The sequence below is a fragment of the Lutra lutra genome, chromosome 1 (genome assembly GCF_902655055.1).
Source record: "Lutra lutra chromosome 1, mLutLut1.2, whole genome shotgun sequence".
Classification (NCBI taxonomy): Eukaryota; Metazoa; Chordata; class Mammalia; order Carnivora; family Mustelidae; genus Lutra; species Lutra lutra.
In genome coordinates, this window is record NC_062278.1 from 134957436 (window position 1) to 134974480 (window position 17045).

A 17045-nucleotide genomic window follows, 5' to 3' on the forward strand; every position below is an offset into this window, starting at 1 on the left:
TTGATTAAACATCCAATTCTCGGTTTTACCTCAAGTCATGATCTCAGGGTCCTGGGACTGAACCCCTGTTGGGCTCCCTGCTCAGCAGGGAATCTGCTTCTCCCTCTCCCTTTGCCCCTCCCCCTTCTTCTGCTGTCTAATAAACATCTTTTAAAAAATTAAATTAAAAAAATGTGACTTTAAGAATGGATTTATATAAAAGAATACTGATGTGTAACTCAGCAGTTAGGCAGTTACAATGCTATTATTTAGTAAAACCCTTTTCCACCTTTCATCTGTTTCTTTTTTTTTTTTTTTAAGATTTTATTTATTTGACAGAGAGATCACAAGTAGGCAGAGAGTCCGACAGAGAGAGAGAGAGAGAGAGAGAGAGAGAAGCAGGCTCCCTGTTGAGCAAAGAGCCCGAAGCGGGGCTCGATCCCAGGACACTGAGATCATGACCTGAGCAGAAGGCAGCGGCTTAATCCAATGAGCCACCCAGGCGCCCCCCCCCACCTTTCATCTGTAAATGGATTATCTCTGTGGTAGAATACTTGCAACTTTTTCTGTTTTTAGTCAATTCTTTTACCATAAAATGTCATTTAGAAATGCTTTTTTATTTTTCTTTGTACAGTAATTTTTGACATTTTAGTAATTTTGCTGTGGAAAATAACATTCCATCTTACAAGAAAGAGAAAACTCCTCCAAACCACTCCCTGGCATCTTTATTTACATATTAGAGCGGGTCAGCCAGTGAAAATCCTAGAAAAAGAAAAGACAACAGACATTCAGTTAACAGAATTAATTGCCTCAAACTATATCCTCACTGTTTTCCTTGTTCTAAAATCTGAAATTTCATTATGTCCACATTTAGGTTTGTCTTTGGTCTTGTGCTTTTCCCAAAAGGAAGCTAAAAATTCAGAGTGAACCTTGCTGTCTTGTCCTACAAAACAACTATTAACAGGAATCAGGGCACAAACAATAGAATTGGGAAGAACCAGAAGTAAACCCAAAAGAAGAAAGGAGATGAAGGAAGGCCAAAGAGGGCAAGCTCCCAAATCCAAGAACCTGGTTAAGAAGAGCAGTGCACAGAAGCCTTTCCCAGGACTAACACCATCCTACACAGGTGGCCTGGACATGGTGACTGCAGAGAATCAGGTCCTCTCGATATTGTAGCAGGAAGCAGTGAGCCTATCCTATACTGCAAACCAAAAACAAATAGCAGATGGACACAGAGACAATGAAAATGAACAGCTTGGAAACTATAATATATGTGGAATTTACTGAAATGAGGATAGATAAGGTTGAAAGGATAGATTCAAGAAATACAAGGATAATCCTTATGGAGTTAAAAAAGAGGAGACAAGAGCTTGTATTTCTCCAGCAATACCTCCCCAAATTCATAGAGAACTTGGAGAACAGATCATTAGAAGCAGATCATTAGAAACGTGAATTCACGAGCAGGGAGGTGGACAATTCATTAAGGCTTTTCTGTGACTAACACGGTCTCAAGACTGGTGTGTGTGTGTGTGTGTGTGTGTGTGTTTTGAATACAGCTGTTAAATCCATTTGGTCTAATGTGTCATTTAAAGCAAATGTTTCCTTATTGATTTTTTTGTCTGGATGATCTATCCATTGATGTAAGTGGTGTATTAAAATCCCCTATTTTAATTCCCCATTACTGTAGTGCTATTTCTCCCTTTAGGCCTGTTAATATTTGCTTTATACATTTAGGTGCTCCTGTTGTGTGCATAAATATTTACAAATGTCATACCTTCTTTTTGTATTAACCCCTTATCACTCTGCAGTGTCCTTTGTCTCTTAGTATGATACCTGTTTTAAAGTCTACTTTGTCTGATATAAATACAGCTATTCCAGCTTTCTTTTGGTTTCCACTTACACGGAATATCTTTTTCCATCCCTTCACTTTCAGACTGTGTGTCCTTACATCTGAGGTGAGTCTGCGGCAGACAGCATCTAGATGGGTCTTGTTTTCTTACTCACTCAGCCACTCCTGATTGGAGCATTTAGTCTATTTACAGTAAGGGAATTACAAATAAACACATACTTATTGCCATTTTGTTAATTGTTTTCCAGCTGTTTTTTGTTCTGTTCTGTTCCTTTCACAAAGTCTCTGATATCTGGGTTTCTTTTTTTTAAGACTTATTTTTTTGAGAGAGAGAGAGTACACATGAGCAGGGGGAGGGGCAGAGATAGAGGGAGAGAAGCAGACTCCCCACTAAACACAGAGCCCTACACAGGGCTCAATCTCAGGATCCTCAGATCATAACCTGAGCCGAAACCAAGAGTCAGACACTTAACCAAGTGAGCCACCCAGGCGCCCCTCTGATATCTGATATCTAGAAAAAGAATTTTAGTAGATTTTTATATATTTTATAGTTTCCAAATTAGTTAATTTACATTTAACTGATTGTCTAGGCATCCATTTGCCTACTGGTCTACTACCTTATTCAAAAAAGTAAAAGATGGGTACCTGGGTGGCTCAGTTGGTTAAGCATCTTACTTTGGCTCAGGTCATGATCTCAGGGTCCTGTGATCAAGTCCCACGTTGGACTCCCTGCTCAGTGGGGAGTCTGCTTTTTCCTCTCCTTCTGTCCCTCCACCCTGCTCAAGTTCTCTCTCTCAAATAAATAAATAAAATCTTAAAAAAAAAAGAAAGAAAAAGATATTGCAGCATATATATGTATAAAGAACCAAGACAGACACTTCTTGAAAAAATGATCTGCTCTGAAAACAGTGACTGATACACAAGGTGTAAGTATGGAAGACAGGTATAGAAGAGAGGGGAAGTGGCAGGACCAGGATCAGAGCACAAGATTTAGTATGAAAAGCAGCTTAATCTGGGATGGGAAAGGATCATGCTACACACCCTGTCATTTATTTTACTGCTATAATCTACACTACAGCTTTGCTAAGGGGGCCAAAGTAACCAGTTTTGAATGTAACTGCACATATCTTTCTATTATGGTCTTATCCTCCCACTGTGCTTCCTTTGCATTCTGCCTTCCAGCCCCTATGGCCTTCTTTCAGTTGCTCAGACTTGTCATGCTCCTTACTGCCAAAGAACCTTTGCACATCTCTTCCCTACCCTCTTTGCTTGAGACTGTCCCTACTTCTATTTTGGATCTCAGTTTAAGTGCCAGTTTCCCTGAGATTTCCCCTGTGACCCCAAAATAGATCAGCTTCCTTGGTAGTGTATTTGTTCAGAACTGGGTGCCTTCCTTCAGAACAACTGCTTCACTCTGTTGTTATGTGTTCAGTTGTGAGGTGACTAGGCTGTTCCTCTCCCCTACTGGTGTCTAAGCTCCACCAGGTGAGGGCTGAGTCTGGGTTTGCTCATCACGCTATTCCTTTTTTTTTTTTTTTAAAGATTTTATTCATTTATTTGACACAGAGAGATCACAAGTAGGCAGAGAGGCAGGCAGAGAGAGGAGGAAGCAGGCTCCCCACCGGACAGAGAGCCTGATGCGGGGCTCGATCCCAGGACCCTGGGATCATGACCTGAGCCGAAGGCAGAGGCTTTAACCCACTGAGCCACGCAGGAGCCCCTCATCACACTATTCTTAACAAGTAACCCAACACACCTAACACATATCTCAACAAATATTAATTGAAAAAACACAAGAAAGTGCCAAACACAGTGTTTATTAAGTGCCAAACTCAGAGTTTAGAAAGAACTCTGTGAAAAGAGTGTTCTATCTGCTAGATGCTTCTGGGGATAGGAGGGGAGATACATTTCTGATTTCTGCTTAGCAACTGAATTTACCTGGGCTTTCCGTGTGGCTTGTGGCTCAATCATGATATTGAGAAGAGAAGGTTTAGTTGTGTCTGCCAAGCTCTGCTTCAGTGATTTTTGGAGCTCTTCTGGTGTTTGTACAAAATATCCTTTGCCTCCAAATGCAGTCATAACCTGTTCATAATGTGAATTTGGCAGAAGACAGACTGGAGGAGCCCTAAAAAATTAATAAGTCAATAGAAAAAAAAGTCATTTTTGAAATAATTTGTGGAAAAGTTTAGGCTGAACTCAAAGGCATACTTCTATGTCCAACACTTAAACAAAGATACCAATACAGTGAACCTTCTATATATATATTTTAAAGATTATCTGTTTTGGTGGGGAGGAGCCGAAGGAGAGGGAGAGAGAGAGAATCCTCAAGCACAATTCCCGCTGAGCACAGAGCCTGATGTGGGGCTCAATCCCAGGACCCCAAGATCATGACCTGAGCCAAAATCAAAGAGTCAGAAGCCCAACTGACTGAGCCACCTGGGTGCCCCTAAAGTTCCCATATATTTTTTTATTGTCTATACAGCAATAGGATTTTTTGTGATGATAGAAATGTTTTATATTTATATCTGTGCTATCCAATATCATAGCCACTAGTGACCAAGTGCTGTGAGCACTTGAAATGTGACTAGTTAAAATAAGGAACTGACTTTTTAATTTAATTTAAATAGCCACACATGGCTACTGGATACTATACTGAACAGTGTGAGCTATGCCATCAACTACCAAAAGAAAAAGAAGAAAAAAGGAATGGTTACTACAATACAGCATATAACAGCAAAATGAGAAATGAAGTCAGTGAGGCATAAGCAAACATACTCATACTCTGCTCCACCCCCAGGCTGAGCAAATTCACATCTTATACCCCATGGCCAGCTAAGCAACTGTCTCACTTTTTTTTTTTTTTTAAGATTTTATTTATTTATTTGATAAGAGAGAGACAGCAAGAGAGGGAACACAAGCAGGGGTAGTGGAAGAGGGAGAAGCAGGCTTCCTGCCGAACAGGGAGCCTGATGTGGAGCTCGATCCCAGGATCCCAATATCATGACCTGAGCTGAAGGCAGATACTTAATGACTGAGCCACCCAGGTACCCCAACACTGTCTCACTTTGACTCTATCATGAGATAATTAAGAGTTTGTTAAGTAATAAAAAGAAGGAAGACCTCTGGGTCATAAATGTTAACATTCATTTCCACCACAGGGTAGTAGTAGTAGAAGGGCCAAGGACATTTTGCAATAAGCCCTTTCATTAACAAAGCTTAGACATCAAACTTAATCAAACACCAAGTCTTCAGTGGCTCGCTGATCATAAATTATTTACTGAAGCACCCTATCATGCACTGGGTTTATGTTTTGTTGTTGTTATTTTTTAAAGATTTTATTTATTTGACAGAGAGAGACACAGCGAGAGAAGAAACACAAGCAGGGGGAGAGGGAGAAGCAGGCTTCCTGCAGAGCAGGGAGCCTGATGTGGGGCTCAAACCCACGACCATAGGATCATGACCTGAGCTGAAGGCAGATGCTTAATGACTGAGCCACCCAGGCGCCCTCATGCACTGGGTATTACATGTAAGTGATGAATCACTAAATTCTACTCCTGAAACCAACATTACACTATATGTTAACTAACTAGAATTTAAGTAAAAGTTTGAAAAAAAAAATGAAGCACTCCATTATGAATGGTTGTACAAAGAGGAGACAGGGTTCCTGCTCTTTAGAGGAGCTGACAATATAAGTAAACAATACTCATACCACAGAAGCACATTCTAATACAGCAAACTCTTTAAGGAGAGATTAAAATAGATGAGCGAAATTAAGTACACATTGTTCTGGGTTACTTACACTGCAGTAGCATCTCCAAATTTTAACATTTCCTTCCAAGAATCTGCATCAAAACCTTGGTAAATTCCATTATTATTCACCACCAAAAGTACAATGGGCAAGTTGTACCTAAAATTGAAAGCAAAGTATCAAGGAAATCATTCTTGATTCTAAAGCAGTTTCTTTTCTTCAGGCTGAAATTTTAACTAATAAATGAGTTTTCCATAAGCTTGCTTTGTAATATTAGGGTAATGCTAAAAATTAAGTATTTGTTATCCTAATAAGGAACCTCAAGTCATTAACAGAAACATGGAGTCACAGAAAGGATGTAGATTAGAGGTTGGCACACTTGGTTCTACCTCTACGAACCTGTGGACTTCACACAGCTTTTCTGAACTTAGTTTTCACAGATCCAGGTGTTAATTAGAATGACACTTTCCATATTTAATATTCTCTGAAGCACTACTTCAAGATGGTGCCCAGCAGTACTATTTGAAAAATATCTTTCTATTTACTGAACTCCTCATAGATAACCAGCACTTGCTAGATGCTGGGGGAAGTATACAAGTGACTAGCATACATTCTCTTCTCTCAAACCACTTCACTCAAAATTATAAAAACATTATATGGTTTGACAAATAGAGAAAAAGAGAATACTTAATAATGAGCTAAACAGTATTGTAAAGACAAAAAAAAGATGACTAAACTTTACTAGTGACTCGAAAAAGATGGGCTTTATTTTCGACAGCAAATAAATAATTTCTGAGACGACGTGTTAAAAAACCAAACAAAACTGCACACTGTTACATAACGGGATTGTGGTAACTACTGGCTCTCCATGCTCAAAGGGAATCAGGACTCTCTAGAAGGCCAGCTTTCCCATAACCCATCTTGTTGGTGTATATCACCTTGCTGTCAATACAGACACTCTAATAAGCATATACTTTCCCTCTGATCTTTAAAATGTTGTACGCCAAAGCTTTGAAAGGCCCCAAAACATAATTTACACACGAGCTCTAATAAGAGGCCAGGTTAAGAATATAGAATGACTTTACCACAGTTTAAATAACTAGGGAGAAAAAAAAAATCCCCATACTTACAGAGCAGGATCTACAACAGCTCATGAGTCTTGCCATGAATCCTCATAATGAGAAGCATAATGTGAGCAGCTCACACTGAGTGAGCAGGCATCTCAAGTTTTACTGAGATTACCTCATTTGTTACTCACAACTGTCCTCTAAGGTAGGAACTATTACTATTCCTCTTCCTATTTTGGAGGAGACTAAAGCTTAGAAAAGGAACTTAACCCCCATCACCCACATCACTTGGCTCTGATGTGGTCAAGTGAGTATTTAAATCCAGGCCATATGACCCAGAGGCTGCACTCTTAACCACAAAGCTCTGCTGTCTCCCTGCAGAAAACAAGCTTTTCTCAGACCAGAACTTTCTGCGGTGATCTCAGAACCACCTGTCACAAATTTTGCAGGTTTGGGCATGTAGTCAAGGGCCATGAATACACTATCCTGGATGAGAAAGGCGCCAGGGTTACTTCATGCCAGTATTCTCGGGACACAGCACAGAGCAGGGCCCTTGGCACATGGTGAACACCTGGTAAGCATTTGTTAGGTGAGTGAGTCTTTATGTGTAATTTTTTTATCTTTTGGAGAAAGAAATGCTGATTTACCTGCACATGGTTTCCACCTCCATGCCAGAAAACCCAAATGCACTGTCTCCTTCCACACAGATGACACGCTGTCCTGGGTTCCTATCTTTAGCCACTATAGCAGCTGCAATGGCAAATCCCAAACCAATTCCCATTGTTCCAAAAGTACCAGCATCAAGCCTGTTGGGGAACAAAGCTAAAATGAAACCCTCTGGGGCATGCTGATGGTGGAGGTGGCACAAATCGAGTCATAGTCACGTGTAAAATAAAGAGCAATAAAAACATTCTCTGTCTTTAATATAAAGCTTTTAGATTGTGAGGAACCAATTAGGCAAGGATAAGCAGAATGGGTGGAAAAGTCTCTCATGATTGCTTGGAAGACTATGAATATATCCTTGGAACACTAAGTATACAAATTATCACATGATCATGAAGACGTATCAAGCATAAAAACTCCACCAAATCTTACCTAAGAATACTTTTAGGAAATATGTCCTTATACACTGAACACATGTAATTCTCAAATGTTTTATGAACCTACACTACTATAGCTTCCAATTTAACACATTATAATTTCCTCACAGGAAGCCTCACCTGTGACGAGGAAGGTAGTTCTGAATCACGGTGCGTCCAATATCCATAGTATTTGCTCCTTCACTTACCACAAAACAGTCTCTGGGTAGTTGTTCTTGAACATGGTAGAATACTGTGTAATAATTCATAGGCAGAGATTTTTGGGAAGCTAATTCCTAAAGCATTTGAGGGAAAGATAATCAAATTAGACTGAGATACAGTGAAAAATGAGCAATGTCAATAAGCTACTATCCAACTTATTTGGAAATAGGCAACAAGAACGAGCTATGAGGTTCCCAAATGGCCACCCTGAGAAGCTAATGGATCTGTGAACAGGCCTGTCGGACATGCTAAGGAAAAGGGAACACACAGACCCAATTTTGGATACAAATAAACCAGAGAATAGCTTTCTTCCTGGACACCCACCAGGCACATTAGCATACTAGAGTCAGACAAATAAATAATTTTTACAGTAAAAATAGCTGGAAACACTGGGTTAAACAAAACTGAACAGTCTTATATGAGTACTTTTAGGGAAACGCTGCATTAGAAAAAGTAAAAATTCTATTCTAGAGTATTTTAATCTGAAATATGCCCTTAAACTTAAAGTGAAAAGTCAGTCAGGATTTCAGAAAATCTGAAAATCTGGTTCTTCTCCACATGCTCTGGAGAGTAAGGGGATATGCTTCACCCTCTATTCCAAAGAGTCTCTGAATGGAGCAAGGTGAGTACCTTTGTCTAGCCATATGCCTTCTAGAGTGGAGAGAAAACCAGGTGGGGCTTCAGCAGCAACAGCCCCATGTGTTCCTAGCACTGCCTCTTCACCTGCACTATTCTGGCCTGCTGGAAATTTTATGTCAGATGGATAAGGCTCCTGCCTATACTCCTGCACCAGGAAGAGAGGCGAGTTCCTTTCCTCTTAAACTAATATGATTCCTAGGGAAAAGAGGGATTAATCATCACACCATTCGGGAAAATGGCATTGAGACCGGCTCTTGATAGAAACAGCCACTGATTAAAATTCCAATGAAATACAGAATCATGTATAAATAATTCTGCCAGTTTTGAAAATGTTAATTTATTCCAAGACATCTGGCATATTAGGGAACAATATGAGTACAGCTCAAATTTCGTATTTGCTTATGCAGGGTTCTGTCAGTGAGAAACACTACATGGCCACAGAAAACTGCACCCAGCTGAACCAAGATACATAGGAATACACAAAACAGAAAAAAAATCAAGAACAAACTCTCTCACGAAGAAAAAATTCTACCTATATACAAAGACTCTAAAGAAATCACCACATCCTGCAGAAGTGGTTCATTTCACTGCTAGTAGTGGAGGATGTGGTGATTTCCACACATTATTCAACTTCCAAAGCCTTTAGGTATCAGGCAAAGCCATGAGTGCAGATGAGAAAGTTGCGAAGTCATTTCCAGTAGCGATACAAAAGTTAATTTGAAAGGGCCATAAATGGTCTCCACCAAAAAAAAAAGAAAAGAAATGTGAGGTGATGGATGTGTTAATGAACTAGATGAGGAGTGGGGGATCCTTCCACAATGTATATGCATATCAAATCACCATGATGTACTTTTTAAAAAATTAACATATAATGTATTATTTGCCCCAGGGGCACAGGTCTGTGAATCATCAGGCTTACACACTTCACAGCACTCACCATAGCACATACCCTCCCCAAACAATGTACTTATAAATATCTTACGATCTCATATGTCATTATACCTCAATAAAGCTGAAATTTTTTTTAACAAGGAAAAAGAAGGGTGTACATTAGATCAAATTTTCCATTTTGATGAAACAGCTATCTATTATACATGCCTGCTTGAAGGACTTTTATCTTAAAGGTAGAAAAATATGCTCCAAGATTTAAGATTCCAAAAGATCTCTTAACTGTGATTTGGTGCCAAGGTCAAACCGAGGACAGTGAGCTCTAACCATTCATATGGGTTCTTAAACTTTCTGTCCAATGTCAGATTGGTCTCCTTCTACCACTTCACACTAACTCAACAAGCTGCAACCCTTCTAACGCCTACTTCCACAAGAGACTTCAGGTCTTCTTCAAGGAAAAGAACCACATTTATTGAAATATATATTTCTTAACCATTTATCATGTATAAAACTTTGCCATTTTTATTTTTGTTTATTTATTGAAGATTTATTCATATATTTTAGAGAGAGAGTGCATGGGCATGCATGTATGCATGCAAGATGGCGGGGAGGAGCAGAGGGAGAGAGAGAATCTCAAGCAGACTCCCCACTGCATGCAGAGACCGAGTGGGGACTCAATCTCAAGACCCTGAGATGATGACCTTTGCTGATACTAAGAGTCAGACGCTTAACCAACTGAGCCACCCCAGGTGTCCTTCTGCCACTATTTTTATTAGGTTCCTATCTTAGTATTTCATAAAATTTTTGAGAGCTGTGCCTCTAAACACTTTTTCCTGTGAACCCTGTGGTTTTTACTGCAAGATTTTATATAGTGTGGTGATTTTAGGAATGCATAGGTCATATTATGGCAGAGCTAACTGAGCCATGAACCAAAAGTATTTCTTGAGTTTCTGTGACTCTCATATTACCTTGGATGCAGCTTCATTGCTCTTCATTTTTTCTCTCAGAGTTTGCCACCAGCTGCTCTCTAGAGGATACTGCCATGGTGTTTTATCAAATTGTTCTAAAAGCTAAAAAACCACAGACTTTTTACTTTTTGGAAATAAACTTAACTCATATTAATACAACAATCTCTTATTAAAGAAGACAATACTGCTATAATATCCTGCCATTCACATCACTCATACTGTTTTTCCTCTAGGTTGCTAACAACTTTATAGCAAAATGGAAAGCTTTAGTTTGGGTCAGTGTCGACTTCCACCAGAAGTTGGGATTTCCATAGAACACAGGGGAAATGCTACCTTCTCCACACCTCACAGGCAGGGGCTTTTACGTCCTCCTCAGCCTTTGACACTAGGAGAAAAATCACAGAATCCTTGTGGGAAGGACAACAACCCCAAATATCCAGGGATTCCTGAGATAAGACCACATGCTCCAGGATGTTTTAATATGTGATTGGAAGATGCTTCATAATATTATAGGACCGTGATTAACAATACCAACTTGTATCCAAAATTGAGTAATACATGTGACTATATTCTATGTCCTGTTACAGTGAAGTATATAAATTATGTACAAATAAAAAGGATCTGGACAAGTCACTAAGTACCATTTGAAGAGTAAAAATTATCTTTATTGCCTAAATAAATACTTAAAATTTTCCAGTACATAAAGACATTTCTTGGCTGTAAATTCAGTTCCTCTGGAAGCTGTATTATAATTTTTCAGACAGCTAAATAGTACTTAGTAAATCACTGTTTGCCTACTGAATGTCTTTAAGTCCTCAATCGCCTTCCAAAAATGCTTAACTTACTCACATAAAAATGATCTATATACAAGCAGTTGGATTTAGTGAGTTCCAAAGTTATATTTAAAAATAGCTTTCCATCATAAAGTTTGTTTAAAATAGATATTAATAAACCTGTCACCAAGTGAATCTAAGGTTGAAACATTTTTAGGAACTAACTATTCCCTAAAGGCCAATCCCCATAAACTAAAACCTAGGCAAAAGCTCTTACCTGTTTAGTGACAGCATTTGTGTCTCCTAGCAAAGTCACAGCAGGCTTTACATTATTCCCCAATTCTTCTGCACAGATATCAACCTAAAAAAGAGAAAAAGCTTAAGAAGAAGCCATGCTTATTCTTAAAAATCTTTAAGAGGTCAATTAAGGCTGAATAAATGAACTGAAAATTTTATATTCAGGAAATTTTGTTTTTTAAAGTAGGTTCCAGACCCAGAATGGAGCCCAATGCAGGGCTTAGACTCACGACCCTAAGATCAAGACCTGAGCCACTATCAAGAGTTGGACACCCAACCAACTAAGTCACCCAGGCGCCCAAAAAAATTTCTAAGATTTTATTTTTTTTTTTGACAGAGAGAGAAAGCCAGAGAGAGCACAAGCAGGGGGAGCTGTGGGCAGAGGTGGAGGGAGAAGAAAGCTTCCTGCTGAGCAGAGAGCCTGAGGTGGGGCTCGATCCCTGGGCTCATGACCTGAGCTGAAGGCAGATGTTAACCAACTGAGCCACCCAGGCACCCCAGAAATTTCTTAATAAAAGCAAAAATCCACATAACTATGCGTATCACAGCTAGAATAGAAACACCATCATCTTCCTTCATTTTAATATCAACTCTGTAGATTTGGGTATTGTTCTATAAAACAGGAATGCATCTGACTTGATCAATTATAGTTTTGAATCTAATCAATAAAAAGGTTCTACTTAATTAGACTGGAATTGCTACTTAGAGCGATTCTCAAATGCGAGCTATCAGAATCACCTAGTAGGTTTGTTAAACCATAGATTGCAAGAGTCCACTTCAGAGTGTCTGATCTCAGTAGATCTGAAGTGGGAACCAAAAATATGCTTTTCTAAAAGACTTCTCAGATGGTGCTACACTGCTGGTCCAGGGACCACATTTTGAGAACTACTCCTAGGATAAGCATGATTACTTCCCATTTACCCAGACGCTCTATATCTGAATGGCCGTGGGCAAGTGAAAACAGCTGTGCAAGGACCTGCAATTTAGCTACGTCAAAGGGGCTACACTTTATTCTGTACTAAGTGGGGGGGGGGCAATAAAGAGGTGGTAGCATCTTCCAGGTAAACCCAGGTCTTGCTTATTTGCAGTATTAGTTCTCCATAGCCCCAGGGGGAGAGGCACTGTTAGAAGCTGACTCCTTAAAAAGTAAAAGGCAAATAGGGAGAAGACAGCAATTGTAGCTGGGTCATCAAACACCATACACAGTCTCTGTAGGGAAAACAGGTTCATATTGCACTACATAGGCAGCACCTTCTTTCATTTTTTTTTTTTAAGATTTTATGTATGTATTTGAGAGAGAGAGATAGCAAGAGATAGAGCATGAGCAGGGGAGAAGCAGGCTCCCCACCAAGCAGGGAGCCTGATGCAAGGCTCAATCCCAGAACCCCGGGATCATGACCCAAGCCAAAGGCAGAGGCTTAACCCACTGTGTCACCCAGGCAGTATCTTCTACACCAATAAGGAAAGTGGCTTAGAAAGAGAATCATAATGATATAAGAACCATTAAAGGGAGGTCAGAGTATATTCCACTCTGTTTGGTGACAGGTAAAAGCAGCATTTAGAGATTTCCAATCAAAGGCTGTTTGAAAGTTTTGGCATCTAAAAGGACAACTCAATCTCTAACAAAGCTGAATGTTTTGTTCTGATCTACCATTCCACTTAAAGCCCTTTGTGTACCTTTGAAGAAGAGGCAAGTTTTGCTTTTCAAACTATTTAAAACTTGGTTTTGAAAGGTTTTCTGGTTAGAAGCAAAGCAGCATATTATGTTTCATAGGTTTGAAAAGGCAACTTACTTTGGTACCTGTAATTGTATTAGACAATTTATAAAAATCTACAAAAGCCAAGAAGAAAGCAGAGCTGATAATAGCTGAGGATAACAATAAATCACAGATAGCTCTGATTTTAAATCTCTCTTCTCTGAGTACCTGGATAAATTTCACATCTGGCTGGTATCTTGGAGGCAGTCCAAAGTGCAAAATCCAATTTAATCTGGCACCAAATAATATAATTACATCAGCAAATTGCAAAGCCCTATTAAAAAGAAAAAATCTGTTATAATGCAGAAAGTATATCTACATTTCTGATTTGAATTATTCTAAAATTAATTTCTAAAGTACTTAGAAAAGTTAAATAGTCTGGAGCTTATTTTATTTTAGCCTTCAGAATCAGCTTCTAGGGTAAATTTGATCTTTCAAAACAAAATAATTACGAAACCATTCTATTTAAATAGTATTCTAAAAGATGAAAGAAGAAGAAAAATATTATAAAACTATACCTATTTCATTGTTTATGACTTTTTTATCATTATAAAAATATAAGTCTACTGTAGATAATTCTCTGTAAAACAGAAAAAGTATAAAGAAAAAGAACTTCAACCTATAATACTATCAACTTAAAAGCTATTATTAATAGCCTGGCATATTTTCATCAAGTCTTCTTTCACCGCAAGTGCATTTTTACATAGTTGAGCTCATCTGCTACAATACTGTCTCATGCACTTTTGCTTATTACAACCATCTTCATCATTAGGTTCTTCTTAAAATTTTTATTTTTTTCTAAGTTTTATTTTATGTTTTTTTTTTAAAGATTTTATTTATTTGACAGACAGATTACAAGTAGGCAAAGAGGCAGGCAGAGAGAGAGGGGGAAGCAGGCTCCTCGCTGAGCAGAGTGCCTGATGCGGGGCTCAATCCCAGGACCCTGAGATCAAGACCCAAGCCAAAGGCAGAGGCTTAACCCTCTGAGCCACCCAGGTGCCCCTTTATTTTACGTTTTTTAAGTAAACTCTACAACCAACGTGGGACTCGAACAAACTAGTCTGAGATCAAGAGCTGCATGTTCTTCCAACTGAGCCAGCCAGGCACCCCTTAAATACAATTTTGGAAGGCTATATACTTTGCAGAACATATATACCAAATTTATTTTAACTTTTCTCAATTGCTGGATAATTTATAAGTACTAGGTTGCACATCCTTTTTCTTTTCTTTTTTTTTTTTTTATAAGTTTCATTTATTCATCTGAGAGAGAGAGCTCAGGCACAAGTCGGGGAGGGCAGAGGCAGAGGGAGAAACAGACTCTCCTCTGAGCAGGGCCCATGAGCCCAGCATCATGACCTGAGCCGAAGGCAGACAGTTAAATGACTGAGCCACCCAGGTGCCCCTGGATTGCACATCCTTATGCTTGAATCTTTTTTTAAAAAATTAACATATAATATTAATTATGTTTTTATAATAATATAATATAATAATTATATATTATATATATTTATCATTTTTCAGGCAAGAGGAACCAGAAAAGGGATCCCTGTGGTCTGTGAAGGGTATGGGAAAAATCCCGTATTCTTTTTTTCTTTTCTTTCCTTTTCTTTTCTCTTTCCTTCCTTTCTTCCTCTCTCTTCCTTTCTTCTCTCCTTCCTTCCTTCCTCCTGTCCCTCCTTTCTTTCTGTTATTTGCCCCAAAGGCAGTTCTGTTTGTGCAGTACTATAAGGCAGCAGCCAGAGACTCCTAGAAAGGATGGGTGTTGGCGGGGGGATCATCCTAGAGAGAAGAGAAAAGAACTTTCTAGTTCTGGAAATGAATCGGCATATGTCTGGGGCTCATGCTTGGGCTGTGCACGTGCACACAGACCCAAAGGAACATAGCAAGGGCTTTGAAGCTGAACTGACCCTGGACCTAATGCCTCTAGCAAGACAGAAAGACAGACCTTGCAGTCTGAACTTAACCAGGCTAACTGCCTGCTAAAACAAACAAAGTCAACATTCTACAGGATATGTAAATATGACCTAGAATCTTAAAACATAATACTTACAATCTAGGATATATTCCAAAAATACTCAATATACAAAAGAACCAGAAAGATGTGCCCAATTCTCAAAAGAAATGAATAGACTCCCATTCTATGATGACCCAGATATTCAAACTAGTAAACAAAGGCTTTAAAGCAGCTATTATAATATGCTCCATAAAGTAAACAAAAATACTCTTCAAATAAATGAGAAGATAGACATTCTCAACAGAGAAATATAAAATATAAGACAAAAGTATTGAAAATAACTAAACAGAGAACATAGCATAGGTATAAAAATGTCAAATCACTATGCTATACACCTGAAACTAATGTACCACTGTATGCCAACTATACTTCAGTTAAAAGAGAAATATGATAAAAGGTTTACTTTAAAATAAATAAAAATAAAAAGAATATTTTGTATAAGAAATTTCTAATAGGGGTGCTTGGGTGGTTCAATCAATTAGGCATCCAGTGCTTGATTTTGGCTCAGGTCATGAGATCAAGTCCTCTGTCCGGTTCCACGCTAGGCATGGAATCTGCTTAAGGTTTTCTCTCTCCCTCTCCCTCTGCCCCTCCTCCCTGCTCACTCTCTCTAAAATAAATAAATAAATAAATCTTAAAAAAAAAAAAAGAAAAGAAATTCTAATAAGCTACTTAAAGATAGAAAAAAAAAGAGAATTGAACAGATATTCAGGGACCTATGGGACAGTATCAAAATGTCTACTATTCGCATTATCCCAGGAAAGGAAAAAGAGATTGGTGTAGAAAAAAAATCTGAGGAAATAATGGCCAAAAACTATAAATGTAGTGAAAGATACTACTTTACAGACTGAAGAAGATCAGAGAATAGGATAAACTAAAAGAAAACCATACCCAGATACATAATCAAACTACTGAAAACCAAAGATAAAGGAACATCCTAAAAGCAGCCACTGAACATATTACATATAGGAGAGCAGGATTCAAATGACTACAGATTTCCCATCTAAATCCATAGGCAGTGGACAACATCTTTAGAGTGCTGAAAACTCTAAAAAGAAACAGGTGTGCTTAAAATAACATTTTTCAGGACTTCCCCTAGATTCATTAAAGTCACAAAATAAATTAGCCCAAGATGTGCCAAGCCATTGTTCTTAAACTCTAGCATGCTACGCACCTGGATCTGGCAGCGCTCACACAGTATGGGTGGTTATCAGGGATGACACCCTTTCCCATGGGGGTGGGCAGAAACGGCAATTTACACTGCTCCACCAATTTCCTGAGAGCCTCCTCTGCACGGGCATAAGCAGCACCTACAACCAATGCAAATGTATTGGACAAGTCAGTTATGCTCCAGGTACTGTGACTCTTAAAGCAACTCACATGAATTTGCTTTTAGAACTTCTAAGAGAATCTCTTGTTTATACAGGGCTTGCTCACACTCAAAACAAACTGTGACTATGGTTTTTATCTTTGGTATTTTAAAATGTTTAAGAAAACAATAGTGCTAATTCCCTCCCCCAAAATATTCTCAATTATTTTGAAGGATGTCTAATACAAAACAAAAGTTGCATCTCTTTTCCTGCTCTCAGTTGTCTGTCCTATGGTTCCTACTGAACTACTACTCACAATTCTTTAAATACAGTATCTTTACTGACCCGCCCAGTTGGGCAAGGAAGGACTTTGCTCTGACAGAGAGAGGCCCTCTCTAACCTCACACGTTGCTCCCTACCATCAGCTAACCCAGACTGCACGGAAATTCTAACAA

At 38.8% G+C, this 17045-nt stretch overlaps 1 protein-coding gene across 4 annotated transcripts in view; it reads right to left on the reverse strand.

The window, feature by feature from the left end:
• Positions 1-575: 575 nt before the first annotated feature.
• The window catches only part of HACL1 (2-hydroxyacyl-CoA lyase 1), a 39462-nt gene continuing 22992 nt past the window's right edge, over positions 576-17045 (reverse strand). For all 4 annotated transcript variants that reach the window (XM_047737430.1, XM_047737440.1, XM_047737457.1 and 1 more), the window contains 9 exons: positions 16455-16590; positions 13435-13540; positions 11490-11573; positions 10440-10541; positions 7864-8018; positions 7291-7449; positions 5628-5735; positions 3767-3953; positions 576-741 (listed from right to left, as the gene is read on the reverse strand). In XM_047737430.1, coding sequence (XP_047593386.1) covers positions 709-741; positions 3767-3953; positions 5628-5735; positions 7291-7449; positions 7864-8018; positions 10440-10541; positions 11490-11573; positions 13435-13540; positions 16455-16590 — 1070 coding nt within the window. In that variant the 3' untranslated portion in view covers positions 576-708. The remainder of the gene's footprint in view (positions 742-3766; positions 3954-5627; positions 5736-7290; positions 7450-7863; positions 8019-10439; positions 10542-11489; positions 11574-13434; positions 13541-16454; positions 16591-17045) is intronic.